Raw genomic sequence first — 14,765 nt, forward strand, 5'->3', positions numbered from 1 at the left:
TTGCATTTCCATGTCCTGTGTACTGTGGGAGACCAGATATAGTGAATGCAGGGACCTGGGTTTAGTAACACTTTAACTACTCAAGTCCTGAATAAAGGGGAGGGTTTTTCCCTCAAAACGCATTGGACGTACTTGATGCTCTTAATTGTTAAAAAGTGAGATGAACTTTTTAACTCCTCAGTACACATCCATGAATTTACCATCTGGGGAGCGCTTACTTTGCTCCTATCAGAGAGGTAACAGCCTAGGACCAGAACAGGGTCCACCTGTACTATATTGCAACCATAGATCTGAAGAAAAATTCACTTTACAGTAGATTCATCAAAGCCAACTTCCACTTTTATCTGTCCAGTGCTATCACACATACATCAGGCTCTTCGTCAATTGTGACCTTCCATGGTGCGAACCCATGTATCACATGCCTAGTTCAGTCCCCATGTGCTATTAAGCTGCATTGCATCCTCCACCTGTCCCCTCCCTGGCAGAGCATTCTCAGTGAGAGAGAAATGTGGCTGGAGTAAAATGGGCAATGGATGTTCTTTTGTATTTACCATGGGTGCTTAGCCTACAGCTATTCACACTGATCACAATTTAGCCAGCCCAGCAGAGACCCATTGGCTGAACGAGAAGAAAACTAAATGTGTATGCCAGTTTAAGGTTGGCCATACACTATACAATTTTCTTAAGATTTACCAAAAACCATATACTGTAATATTAGGTCAAACCTAAACAACACTTTCAGTTGTATCCAATTAGGCAGGCCCTTGCACTACATAGTTGAAGGTAAATCTAAAGGAAATTGGACAGAAATTTGTAATAAAGTAAGAAAATGATATAGTGTATGGCCAGCCTTAGTGACACCAAACTTTTTAACAGCCAAACCTCTTTACTATACTATGGTAATATGCATATATTAAAAGGCAGGAATTATGACATTTGTAAACCCAAGTGCTAAAATCTTACAGAATCCCTAACATGTTAATGTTATTTCAAAAGTCACTTTCTGAATGTGAAAATCTCTTGCATCCATTGAAATAATATATGTTGATCCTGCCATGAAAATCCTTGATCAGGCACTTCCTCCTAAAGGATGACAATGCTCTGTTCCTATTCCCAATTGTGCTTCAATGTTGTCACCCTGTCACATTGGCTTTCAGGGGAGAATACAAGTTGCCATTTCATTACACAGGCATGGTCCACTGTTGTCACCAGCAGGAAGCTGCCCTGAGGAATGCCATGCAATTATTACTCAAACACAGAGCTTTCGCACAATAACTGTCAATCAGTTATGGTTTACATCCACTTTACATTCCAGTTATGTGTCCATAAATAATACCGCTAGTATACCTGCCTGAAATACATCTTTATATAATTTTTCCAGAATACCTATAATACACTAGGAGCTATAATTGCTTTTATTCACGCAACCAAAAATACTTTTAAGCTCCTTTCGCGCGGGCGGTCAGGAGGTAGCAAAACCAGGCAGTTGGGCCATGTTTTTACCGCTCACCTAGAAGTGGACAAGGTGCTGCTTAGATGGGTACACATTGCTGTGGTCACGATGCTTTGCATTGAGATTTGGCAATTTTAATGTGACATGCAGAGTTTGGCAGGTGGCACCACCAGTGTGAAATTAGCTTTGGACATGGATACAAGGAGTGCTTAGTAAATTTACAGGAGGAGAAGATCACAGGTTGGAAATAAAGATGATGCTCATAATGGTGAAGTGAGCAAACAGGAAAATGCTAAGGTGCTATATGCAGCTTAGCTGGACAGTGACACCAGTATATGAATGATAAAACCGGCTGCACAAAATCACAAAACATCCGTTACTAGAAAGAGAAGGCAGTTTTATGTTTTCTCTATTCTGCTTCGAAGCATAAGTTGTGCTGCAGAATGATAGTAAATTTCGACAGGACAGTGAATATAGTAATTTTGCTAATGGATTTCCCCTTACAGTCATTAGTACAGTGACTCCTTATAGCTTACATCTGGCCTTAGCTCATTGGGGTCCTCAATCCGCTGTCGATCATCCCAATCCGCAGGCTTTTTAGCATTCACGTCTATGATTTTATGGGGCAGTAGGAAGCCAAAGTCATCCTCTAGAGTCCCATGTTGTACCACCTCATTGTCAATCTTCACTGCATATGTATTATTTGGACGGATAATTAGTGTGTACAAGTGGGTGCTTTCATCATGCTGTGCAGAAGAAAGAAATAGCACTAAAATCAAAAATAATGCATTTTTATTAGGCTTATGGTTTTTAGTTTTGAACAGTGGAGAAGGACTAGAACCTCTGTCAGTTTTTTTATTGCTGTCCATGTCCCCACTGGGGAAATTAATTCTCCCTACTTGTCCTGGTGATAAATAGTGATGGGGTATCCAAATTTTACAATTGTTATCAGAAATGGAAGAGAGTGGAAATTTTGCAATGTGGGCACCTGTTTTGGTTTTGAACAGTGGAGAAGGACTAGAACCTCTGTCAGTTTTTTTTATTGCTGTCCATGTCCCCACTGGGGAAATTAATTCTCCCTATTTGTCCTGGTGATAAATAGTGATGGGGTATCCAAATTTTACAATTGTTATCAGAAATGGAAGAGAGTGGAAATTTTGCAATGTGGGCACCTGTTTTGGTGACAACTGTTTAGGGAAGATTTCCTTTTGCTTCCTGCTGTGTCTTTGGGACAGAAAGTGAAGGGACATCTCCACTGGCACAAAGACAGCCCAAAAAAACCTGACACGGTTTTATCTCTACCCCATTCTCTACCCCAGCCTGTCCCAACCTTTTCACCCTTGAGAAACCTCTGTAACAATTTCAGGTCTCAGGAAACCCCTGCTAAAATCACTTCATTGGGGGTCAGTGGGTAAATGTCCCCTCCCTTAGACTGTAGTCAGAATGCCACCATTACTGATAGCTAAAATTATAATTGGTGTCAAGCTTCTGAAGTTACCAAGTGGCATTAGCTCTGGAAGTATGCAGGCACCATCCAGTAGAAGGTCAACCAGCCACAGCTCAATGAACACTTAGCAACCTTTGGAGGAACCCTAGGGTTCCATATAACCTTGAGTGAGAATGGCTGCTCTACCCAGTCCTAGACTTCACACGATTTTGGCTTTAGATAAACGTGAAATGACACACGTCATGGTGTGCAAGTAATTAACTAGCTCCAAAATAAAAAATGACTTATGTGCTAATGCACCCAGACTACCTCAAATCATAGGGCCTTCTGTTTTTCAGGTTCTGGTTGCAATTCTTGGTTATTTCATACATGAGGTTCTAAACTTTCCGAGCAGTCAAACACTGGCCTACTGACATACAGTACCTCACATTAGAGTTCCATACCTTGGCAGTAACATTCTTCTTAATTAAATGATGTTTCTCCTTATAATTCAGAATAATATGGACCTTCTCGTGGATTGTACCACATATGTCAGGACCTGAAAAATGTGACAATAGAAAGTATGAATCAGTTGTTATACTACCTATATATTTATTTATTACAGGTATTTATATAGCATTGACAATTCACTTAAAAAAAATATTTATATATATATATATTTATACACATAATCAAAAGGAACTCTTCTTCCGCTCCATCACGTTTGAATATCTGGTGTGAAAACAAATGTGCAAAGACTTTGCCCCATCTTTGGGTTTCTTGCTTATTTGTTGCATTTATTTTTAATATTAAATAATAAAGATTTCCTGCTTAGGTGCACACATTCTAAAACTGGAGCTTAACATCTGCATGCATGCGTGGGAAACCCCCTGCATGCATGCAGATGCACTGAATGACTCTACCAAGTCCCAAAGACCTGCAATGCATTGGCTCACATGCGGAATCCTGTAGCACTCATGTACCCATCAGCAAAACTGCCTCCTGGGATGTGTTACATAGACGTTTCAGGTGGCAGCAGTGGCAGCTATGTTATCTTTGCCTAGGCGAGAAAGAAGGAAGTGCTGCAGTACGGCACAAAAAAACGCAAACTGCATTAAAAAAATTAAGTAATAAGCTCCACTTGATAGAAAGGGAGGGGATGGAGCCAGAAGGAGGACAGTTATTCCAATGATTTCCTTTAACAGAAAAATTGAATAAAGTACATCCTTTCGGAGCGCAAGTATCCTGGTAAAGCCTGCAAGAATCTGTGTTAGTTTTTACTTTAATTTCTATGTTTAGTTGGACCTCCTTGAATCCTAGGTTCAGGGGACTTTCTCTCCAAGTTGAGAATAAACCTTGCCCCTTCCTGGTGTTAAGACCCACCCCTGCTTTTCAACCATCAAATACCATGAGCCTCAGTAGGCAGTAGAGGTTCTGGCATATGAAAATCAGATATCAGGAGTTATGGCTTAGCACCAAGATGGAATGTTGTTTAATCCTGATAGACTTTGTCTGAAACTTGGGCCCTGGAACCCAAGGGCCTTGCAAGGACACAGAGGTCAGTTTGAAGACTAAAAGGCGCTAGCAGGCACTGTAAGGTGCTGGCATTTCTGCACTGTTGTTACCATTTTGTTACTTTTTAGGCCATGCCAAAGTTCACTTTACAATGGACAGACAAATGTAAAACAGATTTGAATAATCTTTATGATCATTTGGTCATGTAAGGTTAACAGCATAATGATACTAAGAATTTTCAAGCATCATCAATTTTTTCTTCCATTTCTTTCTAAACCAATCACCAGTCATTACCTTTTTTTATGGAAAAGAATGAACATGTCACCATTCATGAACCACATCATTTGATTAGCAATGAACAGATTTGTCACAACCTGTTTCTGAGGAATGTGCATGACTATCAGGGGCGGACTGACAACTCATGGGGCCCCCGGGCAATAGGGGATCATGGGGCCCCTGTGTCCTTGCCCAAACTCAAAAAAGCCTATGAAAAAGGTACCAGGGGCATCTCATGGGGCCCCCTACTGACCCCGGGCCCTCGGGCAGTGCCAGAGTTTCCAAATGGTCAGTCCGCCCCTGATGACTATGACCACTTTTTGGCTTATGTCACAACCACAACTCTATCACGGGTAGCTTCATTTTGAAACATATTTTGTCCATAAAGGAGCTACTCACCAAACATAATACAATATAAAGAGTCCCCATTTATCTGCTCTTGGTCTGTGTCTGCAGGATATATCTTCACGTAGCCTCCTCCGCAATCAATTTCTTGCTCATGTTTAACAGTGAACTGTATCACCAAACTCTGGTTCTCATTGCTGATGGGCTCAAACTGGGCTGACAAAGCATAGTACTTCCAATCTTGAGTGGTCTGTATACCTGGCAGCAATTGTATTCAAAGGATGCACTTTTTACTTATGTTATAAAGTATTTTTTTCAGGTAAAGACAAATAATTCTAATTATTGATACAATTATTTTCACATATTTACCTGTACTAAGAAAAAAAATTACTAGATAAGGCCTCATTCAAAGAGCATAGGGCCCTTTCACAATAGAATGCAGTGCAGGAATGCTGTGTTCCCATGCAGTTTCCAGCACCAAATTCCAGTTGCATTGCCCCTGCAATCTGCTGTGGGTGCAAGTGCAAAGTTAAACACAACCTAAATGCAGAACGCAAATGCAGTGCGTTTGCCCGCACCAGATTGCATGGTACATGGACTACATTTGGTGTGGTGTGGTGCTGTGTGGTTTTAAAATGAATTGGCTGAAATAGCACTGCACAGAACTGCATGTGAATTTCACAGGAACCACTCAGCGTTCCTTTGCGATTCACATGCAGTTCTTACTGTGAAAGGGCCATCAACCATGGTGCAGCAAGTATCTTGCAGAAAGCTGCAATCAGGATACCAAGTGTTTTCAGACAGCTGCAGCCAAGAAGCCTGCACAAAGAAATTACAGGCTAACAGGGGTTGCATATATCTGCTGGTGTTTGCATGTAACCACATATGGAGCAAATACCTGCGGTTAAGAATAGATGATTGTGCCTGGATGCAAGTAGCTAGTCCCAGGGACAACTGTGGCCACTGTAAGCCTGTCCTTGCTGTGTACAGGCTTTCTGACAACAACTGTTCACATACACTATATTGCCAAAAGTATTGGGACACCCCTCCAAATCACTGGATTCAGGGGTTCCTATCACCTCCATGGCCACAGGTGTATAAAATCAAGCACCTATGTATGCAGACTGCTTCCACAGAAATTTGTTAAAGAATATGTCACTCTCAGGAGCTCAATGAATTCAAGCATGGCACTATGATAGGTTGCCACCTGTGCAACAAGTCCATCTGTGGAATTCCCTTGCTACTAAATATTCCACCGTCAACTGTTAGTGGTATTGTATCAAAGTGGAAGCAGCTGGGAACAACAGCAACTCAGCCATGAAGTGGTAGGTCACGTAAAGTGACAGAGCGGGGTCAGCACATGCTCAAGTGCACAGTGAGCAGAAGTCGCCAAATGTCTGCAGAGTCAATAGCTAAAGATCTCCAAACTTCATGTGGCCTTCAGATTAGCACAACAACAGAGCATAGAGAGTTTCATGGAATGGGTTTCCATGGCTGAGCAGCTGCATCCAAGCCTTACATTATCAAGTGCAATGCAAAGCGTTGGATGCAGTGGTGTAAAGCACGCCGCCACTGGACTCTAGAGCAGTGGAGACATGTTCTCTGGAGTGACCAATCATGCTTCTCTGGCAATCCAATGAAAGTGTCTGAATTTTGTAGCTGCCAGGAGAATGGTACTTGTCTGACTGTATTGTGCCAAGTGTAAAGTTTGGTAGAGGGGTATTATGGTGTGTGGTTGTTTTTCAGGGGTTGGGCTTGGCCCCTTAGTTCCAGTGAAAGGAACTCTTAAGGTGTCAGCATACCAAGACATTTTGGACAATTTCATGCACCCAACTTTGTGGGAACAGTTTGGGGATCGCCCCTTCCTGTTCCAACATGACTGCACACCAGTGCACAAAGCAAGGTCCATAAAGATATGGATGAGCGAATTTGTGGTGGAGGAACTTGACTGGCCTGCACAGAGTCCTGACCTCAACCTGAGGCCTGGAATTATTTCTCTCACGCCAACCTTTGTAGCAATACATCACATGTGTGGCACAGTCATTGTTATCATACATAGGTAGACTGGCCACCAACATTTATGCTAATATGTGTGTGAGTGGGGGCAGGTGACTTTAAAAGTTTTTTGTGTTTTATTTATTATATGTTACTTTATTTTGTTTTACTTAGCTTTATAGCTACCTCCTATGTGATAGCAAACTGTAATGACAGGTTCTCCTTACTAAGATATGAGAGGTTCCATATGTAACAACCTCCTAGGGAAGCTAGGGGGAGCTAGTTGGTTATTTTTAGTTACAGGCTGATTAGCAGCCTGGTTGAATAGCCAGAGGGGGTCAAATTGTGGTCAGGGCTTGTAGGCTCTGCAGACCAGCTCTCTGGAACTTCTCCCTGACAATACTTGGAGAAATCTCTATAATTCAGCGCGTGGGGGTGAGGAGCGGCTGATCTGTAATCTTAGGGGATCGTGACCAATGCCAAGCAGGAGACTTGGCATGGGGTCAAGATAGCCCTTAAGAGTGACCTAGCCTGCTCAGCAGCAGGAGAGTTCTGGTGGAAGATGGATTGAGCAGGATGGTGTGAGGAGCCTGGGAGGGAGTCCAGGAGAGGGGCCTACCTACAGGCAGAGGAGCCAGCCCAGCGTAAGGCCTGAAGGCAACCACCAACCCGCAAGCTTGCAGGAGAGACTGAGTGGGTAACCACCCACCCCCTGGGCCGCATAAGGGCATCCAGGTGGGAAAGCTGACTAGCTCCCATCTGGGACTGCTCTCATTTAAAATGGCAGCTTTTGGGGCCTCTTGGCCAGGGATTTGCTCGGGCATCTGGGTGAAGAGATTTCATCTGGGGTCTGAGGAGGTACACAAGGAGAGGCTGGCTAGCTCTCCCATAAATGAAGAGAAAACCCTTTCTGACTACTTATACATACTTCCAGAAAGTTGTCCTCAGTTTTACAGTTCCTTGGGCATCCCATGTACTCCTCATCCCCATCCAAGTTTCAATCCCCTAATAAAATCCCAAAAAACAAGTTCAAGGACTGTTTACTGTCTACTGTGTGCAAGATCTGAAGGAAAAGTATGTTGCCTGGCTGTGCAGGACTATAGGGGGACCCAATCTTTAGCGACTCCTAAGGAGGTAGTGCTACAAAAACAAAAATGGGGTGTGTCATCATCACTAGGAGGGCAGGAAGGTCCAGACACCAATAAAAGAAAATCTCTAAATCTTCCTCACTGTCCTAAAATTTTATTTTTGTCTGTCTCAACATCTGAGAGATTTACTATTACTTGAAGGAAAATCTCCCTAATAGAGACTGCAGTACTAGCCTCAAAAAGGCCCTACCCCTTTCTTACTCTATCCAAAACAAAATAAAAAATTTTGGGTGGAGTTGAGGTTTAATATAGAGACAAACATTAAAATATCCTGAATGATATCACATTAATAAAGTGAAGGCCAAAGTATGTGATCCAACCCAACCAATCAGGAATAATTCTTCACAGCCAACTATAAAATAACATCTGACTGATTCCTGTGGATTCATTCCCTATACACATCTTCACTGATCCTTGAGTTCAATATTTGTCAGGTTAACCTTACCTTTATCCATTTCGGGGTCACCCCAGAATTTGCCAGCACTCAGTTGCCACTTGCCATAATCAGATTTATTTTTGGATTCAACCCACCTTTTCTGCCACTCATCTGAAAAGAACACATACATAGCCTACATGAAACTGAAGGGTTTAGAGCAGAGCCAACATATAACAGTCTAGAAATGCGTGGTTTACCATCAGAACTTCAACTTGCTGGTCTAAAGCAAAATTAATGATTATATATGAGCAAAGTTTTGGTGCCAGTGAAGGGAACTCCTTCATCAGGAGTATTCTCCCAGTTCAGGATACCTATCAATATGTAGTTCGCTACAATTTTCCAGATACATTAAAAAAATAAAAATATTGTTTTCTTGTAACTATAAAGGGGTACCAGGAGAACAAGGGGTTAATTTGTTTTGGATCTGCATGAATGGATTGTCTCCTGGAGGGTTCTGGAGACAGCTTGCAGCCTGTTACTGATTATCGGTGTCAGGGCAGGAGCTGTGGAACGGACAGGTAGGCCTAGTGGCAGGGTCCCGCACTGACTGACGACAACCACCACCCACAGACCGGAGTCCCTCAGGGCGCGGAGTCTAAGTCCCAGGCTGCCCTTCACCAGGGCCCCTGATGGTGAGGATGGACTTGATACAGCCAGGAACCAGGTCGCGGCCCCCGAGACACCCCAGCTGCGGTAATGGGCGCCGCAATGGCGTGTAGCTGGGAGGAATCAGATCAGACAATAGCGTAGTCGGGCAGACCGGGTCGGCAACAACGGGACAAACAGTACAGAACAGTAGACAAGAATCACAGGTCACAGGCCGGGTTCAGCAACGGGAGGTCAGATCAAAGGAAAACGCAGAGAATGGTCTAGTCACAAGCCGAGTCAGATTCCAGGAGAGTCACGAGAGTATAGACAGAGCTGTTGCAACACTAAAACACAAGACACGAATGCAAAGGGCACGTGCGGACAACAGGCTTATATGTGCTCAACCACACCCCTCTGGGGGATGGACCGCAGAGGCCTGAAGGCATAAAAGACTCCCACCATGCTCTGCAGAAATCCAAGATGGATGCCAGCACATGGAGCAGCATAACCTCTGGGAAAAGGTAGGACCTTGACAATTGGATAAGTCTTTGGGGAAACAGCTACATGCAACAGGCTTCTCGCCCATCACGGTCTCAAGTTAATGGAGAATTCTGCATTGGTCTGAAGACTTTCTGAAAGTGATCCCTATGTATCTCTATCCAATTCTCCACAGTCAAGAGCAGCCATTCTCAGTCAGGGTTCTGTGGAACCCTAGGGATCCTCCAGAGGTTGCTAGGGATTCCTTGAGGTGTGGTTGACTGACCTTCCATCTGATGGTTCCTGGATAGTTCTGGATCCACTGCCACTTGGGAATGCCAGGACACCAATGATTTTTTAGCAAAGGGGGGCATTCTAATCACATTTGTAAGGGGAGTGACCCCCAATGACTTGATTATAGCAGGGGTTCCCCGAGACCTGAACATTTTTTCAAGGATTCCTCTTGGGTAAAAAAGTTGAGAAAGGCTGGTCCAGAGGCAGACTTAAAGGAGAAGTATAGTCAAAGCTTTTGGCTGTACATCTTCTATGGATCACAGGAGTGCAGTTTTTCTGCACTCCTGTGACCAGTTTCTAGTGGACAACGGGTTTTACATCACAGATCTGGTCCAGGCTCTGAAAAAATCCCAACCATATGATCATGGCCAGGATACACCCACAAGACTGGACCAGCAGCTGGCTCAGCCTCTCAGCAAACAGCTGAGAGGCTGAGCCAGCCAATCCCTACCTCCACAGCCCAGCGCTCCAGTGATAGCTGAAGGGGCAGAGCAGAGAGCTGATGGCTAACAGTCACTGCTCTCTGTTCAGGGCGGAGGAGAGAACTGAGCGATCAGCAATGTTTGATTACTCAGTTCTCAGTACAGAACTGGTAAGGGATTGATGCTGCATCCATGTTTAAAAGCCCATACTTCTCTTTTAAAGAAGAAGAATCACTGTAAATTTCTTTACACCTATAACTACTGTATGTACTTTGTCCCATTTTTCTAGGTTCTCTGTAAGACTAGTTTTCATGTCAGACAGGTGGCCCCCCAAGTAGCGCAGAGCTGCATGAATACAGCTAGCAAGAAGACGGAGGAGATAAGATGCTTTGATAGTCACACTTTTCTCTGACTCCCAGCACTTGCTCGATGCAAACACCGGCAATAGAAATGCAGAGGGAGGTGAGCCTCCTGTCTACTTCCTCTGCATTTCTCTTGACGGTGCTTATCCCAGGCAAGTGCTTACAGCCGGAGGCAAAGGAAGACCAGCACGGCTGTCAAAGCAGCCTCTTTCCTGCTCCATCTCCACGCTAGCTGCAGTGTGACTGGTCTGAAATCGCAGATAGCCTTACAGCCAGGGCAGTGAATAAGGGGGTACCACCAGTCCTCCTGTATGGAGCCCAGGCCAGCAGGGGGGGCCCAGCAGGCAACTAGGTGAATGGGATGTAGGCAGGGAGGGTGTTTAGCACAGCATGGAGGGCAATTACTGCAACAGATCCCCTGTATGGCTCTCTCTACAGCAGCTGACAACCAGTGGAAGGGAAAGGAGAAGCTAGCTTTAAGCTGTGCACCATACGTTTCCCCCTTCTGCCCAAGCCCCCCTGTGTGCCCCCCCCCCCCATAGTGCTGCTGGCTTCCCTCCTCTCCTTCCCACCGCCAGCTACAAGCACTCAATAGGATCTTTGGAGAGTGGGAGAGGGTCCGGTAAATATGTCACATTTGCCAGTCCTTTCTTTACCTGAATTAACGCAATGAGTGATCAGTACTGATCACTCACTGTGTTCATTCATAACTGAAGCCTAGTAAACAGTCTTTTTTTTGGGGGGGGGGGGCAGGGCCCTGTCAGGTTGGCTGTATGGGGCCCTGTGGTTTCTAACAGCAGCCCTGCTTACAGCGCACCTAGAAAGTTTGAACTGAGAACATTTGGTACTTTGTGTCATGGGGTAGTGAAAGATGTAACAGAATTTAAAGTGATACTTCATTAAAGTGAATCTTTCAGCCGTTTTATATATTTAAACATAAACGTCCTGCCTAGTAGTGGACACAACAAGGTACCTCCTCTTTTTTTGACTATGAAGGGGCTGTGATTAGGCAGAGATGTCTGCTTGTCAGGGATGAATCAAGCTGTTATTAAAAATATGAAACTAGTTTATAAAGTCAATCAAGGGAGGCTTTTTAGTTAACAAACTTACCAGCGTTTATGTACTTGTAAAGCATATCTAAACCCAAGAACATAAATGAAATATATTGCATCTTACAAGTTCCTAGATGCGGTGGCTCTGTTACTTTTCATTTTACGGACTTTTCATTTTCCTGCTAACGCAACCAACAAGACTACAGGACAGGCAGAGAGCACAATCCGATATAAACTGACAAGATTTCTGGCAGGATCAACAGGTAAACATTTTTACACTTATCAAACAGATATAACAAAAAGTTTTCAATGGTTTAACAGACCTTAGGGAGCAAATAAGAGTGGTTCATTGCTAGAGTTTGCATGTCATTTAAGAAGAACATGTACTTTTAAAGGTTTAATATCATTGACAGGTTCACTTTAGGCATGGCATAGACATTAATGAACGGTCAGTTGTGCATACACAGATGTCACAAAGTGCAGAGGCATAGCAGCTTTTAAATTGTACATGATAAACTGCAGTCCATGGGAGCTGCAACAGTGCTAGATAATAGATGTGTGGGCACAACTGTACAGAATGGATGCCATGACATAGTCACGGGCAGGGGCGGACTGACAACTCATGGGGCCCCCGGGCAATAGGGGATCATGGGGCCCCTGTGTCCTTACCCAAACTCAAAAAAGCCTATGAAAAAGGTACCAGTGGCATCTCATGGGGCCCCCTACTGACCCCGGGCCCTCGGGCAGTGCCCAAGTTTCCAAATGGTCAGTCCGCCCCTGGTCAGGGGAAATGATAAAGAGCATCTAAGACAAATGTCGGTGTGGCTGACATATTCATGTACCTGTTTTAAACACATGAATCTGGGGTATGCACCCTTGGAGAAGGCGTACTGCATGTCCATCCTCAGTGCAGCAAAACTTCCTCCTGCTGCTGCAGCTGTCATGAAGACAGTTCAGTGGATGAGGATTTTTACAGCTAAGAGGGCAGAGCCTGATGGGGGTTCACAGACACTAGTTCATCACTAGGTTTGCTCCCCTTGGGATCAACAGTAGGCAATGGGCAGATCAATAGACAGTCTGCTATTGGCTATATAATCCACCCTCTGCCTGCTATCAATCAGAAGGAGGGAGTGGACCTGATGGGAAACTAGCGTCACAGCTTCCCAATCTCCTCCCACTGCCAGTGTCACGGTTGCTAGGGGGCTGTTGGCTGAGAAGCTGTGAGTGTCCTTATCAACTTTTGACAGGTGTTGAAGAGGTAGTGACAGCAAATATGCCACCTGCTACACAGTGTACAGAGACAGACACTCTGCCTGTCTCTGTATGCCAATGTAATTAGCTCCCGTTTCGTTATCTAAGAACTGGAGGTAATTCCTTTTGAATTTGGTGCAGTAATAGTGCCTCTTTGTAAAAGTGACGGTATTAAGAACTACATGAATCTGAAGCAGGTTTCAGTAAAGCTACCGAAACTGGCAGCAGAGATTTTTAAGTTTGGCACAGGCCATTTTAAAGGGCCATACTGCCAGAAAAGTGTCATTAGAGCTTTACTGAATTCCCCTTAATGACCTCTTACCTCCATCCTCAAACTGCTCTCGAAAATATATTATAGGATCTGCAGATACAGCAAAGACAGCAGCTGCCAATAGCATGCACCACCTCATGTTATAAAAGGAGAGATTCTGGATCCCAGATGACTAAGGAAAATGGAGATAAACTCTAGTTACCATACAGGTTATATATGAATGAGAACATTCTAAACGACATGGTAGAAAGACTGATGTAAGAAAAAAACTTTTGTGATTAGAATTTCCTTTTTTCAAACAATATATCCAAGAAATAAAACAAATTCCTGTGCTCAGCCCACCAAAACAATGAATAATAGATAATAAATACAGGACTGCTGCAACTAAATAATCCTGAATACTGAATCCAACTGTATAAACAAAAAAGTGTGCCGCCCCTTTAAAAATGATGTGAAATGTTTGCAAATCACCAAACACAGATACAAATAATAATATAAATTGACAAACTAAACAAATATAAAATTATAACATTTGCAGCTTTTAACGTCAACTCAAAAAGTTCATGTGATCCATATGAATCCCCACATGGTGAAGAAAGTGCTCAGTGCTGATAAACTTCCAGTTTAAAAAAGTGCTCCAGTGTTCGAAAAGTGCTCCTCACTGAGCACTTTCTTCACCACTTGGGGTTTCATATGGATCACATGAACTTTTTGAGTTGATTTTAAAGGCTGCAAATGTTATAATTTCTATTTGTTTAATTTGTCAATTTATATTATTATTCATATTTGTGTTTGGTGATTTGCATACGTTTCTCACAACATATACAAGAAACAATATAGAAAATGAAACTAAACATATTTCTAAAAAATAAATGCTAACATAATATATATATATATATATATATATATATATATATATACATACATACATACACACAGGCAAACCTCAGTTTACGAATGCATTGTTTAACGGAATTTTCGGTTTACAAATGACAATAATGGCTCGGTTAACAAATTGTTTTTGCAATATGAACGGATTAATTGGTTTTCAATACATTTACAAATTTTTTTTTAACCATGTCCCTGTACAGTATTTATGCCTTTAAAGTGCACTTTACAAAGAGTTATGAACAGATAAGACTTTTTTTTCAATTTTTTCTGACTTCCGGAACGGATTAATTGGTTTTCAATGCATTTACAAATTTTTTTTTTAATCATGTCCCTTTATGCCTTTAAAGTGCACTTTATAAAGAGTTTTGAACAGATAAAACTTTTTTTGACTTTTCTCTGACCTCTGGAATGAATTAATTGGTTTTCAATGCATTTACAAATTATTTTTTAATCATGTCCCTGTACAGTATTTATGCCTTTAAAGTGCACTTTATAAAGAGTTTGAACAGATAAAATACTTTTTTTTTTACTTTTTTCTGACCTCTGGAACGGATTACATGATT

The 14,765-nt window shown here is 42.8% G+C and overlaps 1 protein-coding gene across 1 annotated transcript in view; it reads right to left on the reverse strand.

The window, feature by feature from the left end:
* The window catches only part of LOC149456852 (calreticulin-like), a 31,912-nt gene extending 18,420 nt beyond the window's left edge, over positions 1 to 13,492 (reverse strand). Inside the window, exons 1-5 of the mRNA XM_089684470.1 lie at positions 13,363 to 13,492; positions 8,604 to 8,705; positions 5,070 to 5,273; positions 3,344 to 3,438; positions 1,990 to 2,199 (exon numbers count right to left, since the gene is read on the reverse strand). Of these exons, the coding sequence (XP_089540596.1) occupies positions 1,990 to 2,199; positions 3,344 to 3,438; positions 5,070 to 5,273; positions 8,604 to 8,705; positions 13,363 to 13,450 (699 nt within the window). The 5' untranslated portion in view covers positions 13,451 to 13,492. The remainder of the gene's footprint in view (positions 1 to 1,989; positions 2,200 to 3,343; positions 3,439 to 5,069; positions 5,274 to 8,603; positions 8,706 to 13,362) is intronic.
* Positions 13,493 to 14,765: the final 1,273 nt, after the last annotated feature.

This window comes from Staurois parvus, unplaced genomic scaffold (genome assembly GCF_062004578.1).
Source record: "Staurois parvus isolate SC_StPar_1 unplaced genomic scaffold, SC_StPar_1.0 ptg000347l, whole genome shotgun sequence".
Taxonomy (NCBI): domain Eukaryota; kingdom Metazoa; phylum Chordata; class Amphibia; order Anura; family Ranidae; genus Staurois; species Staurois parvus.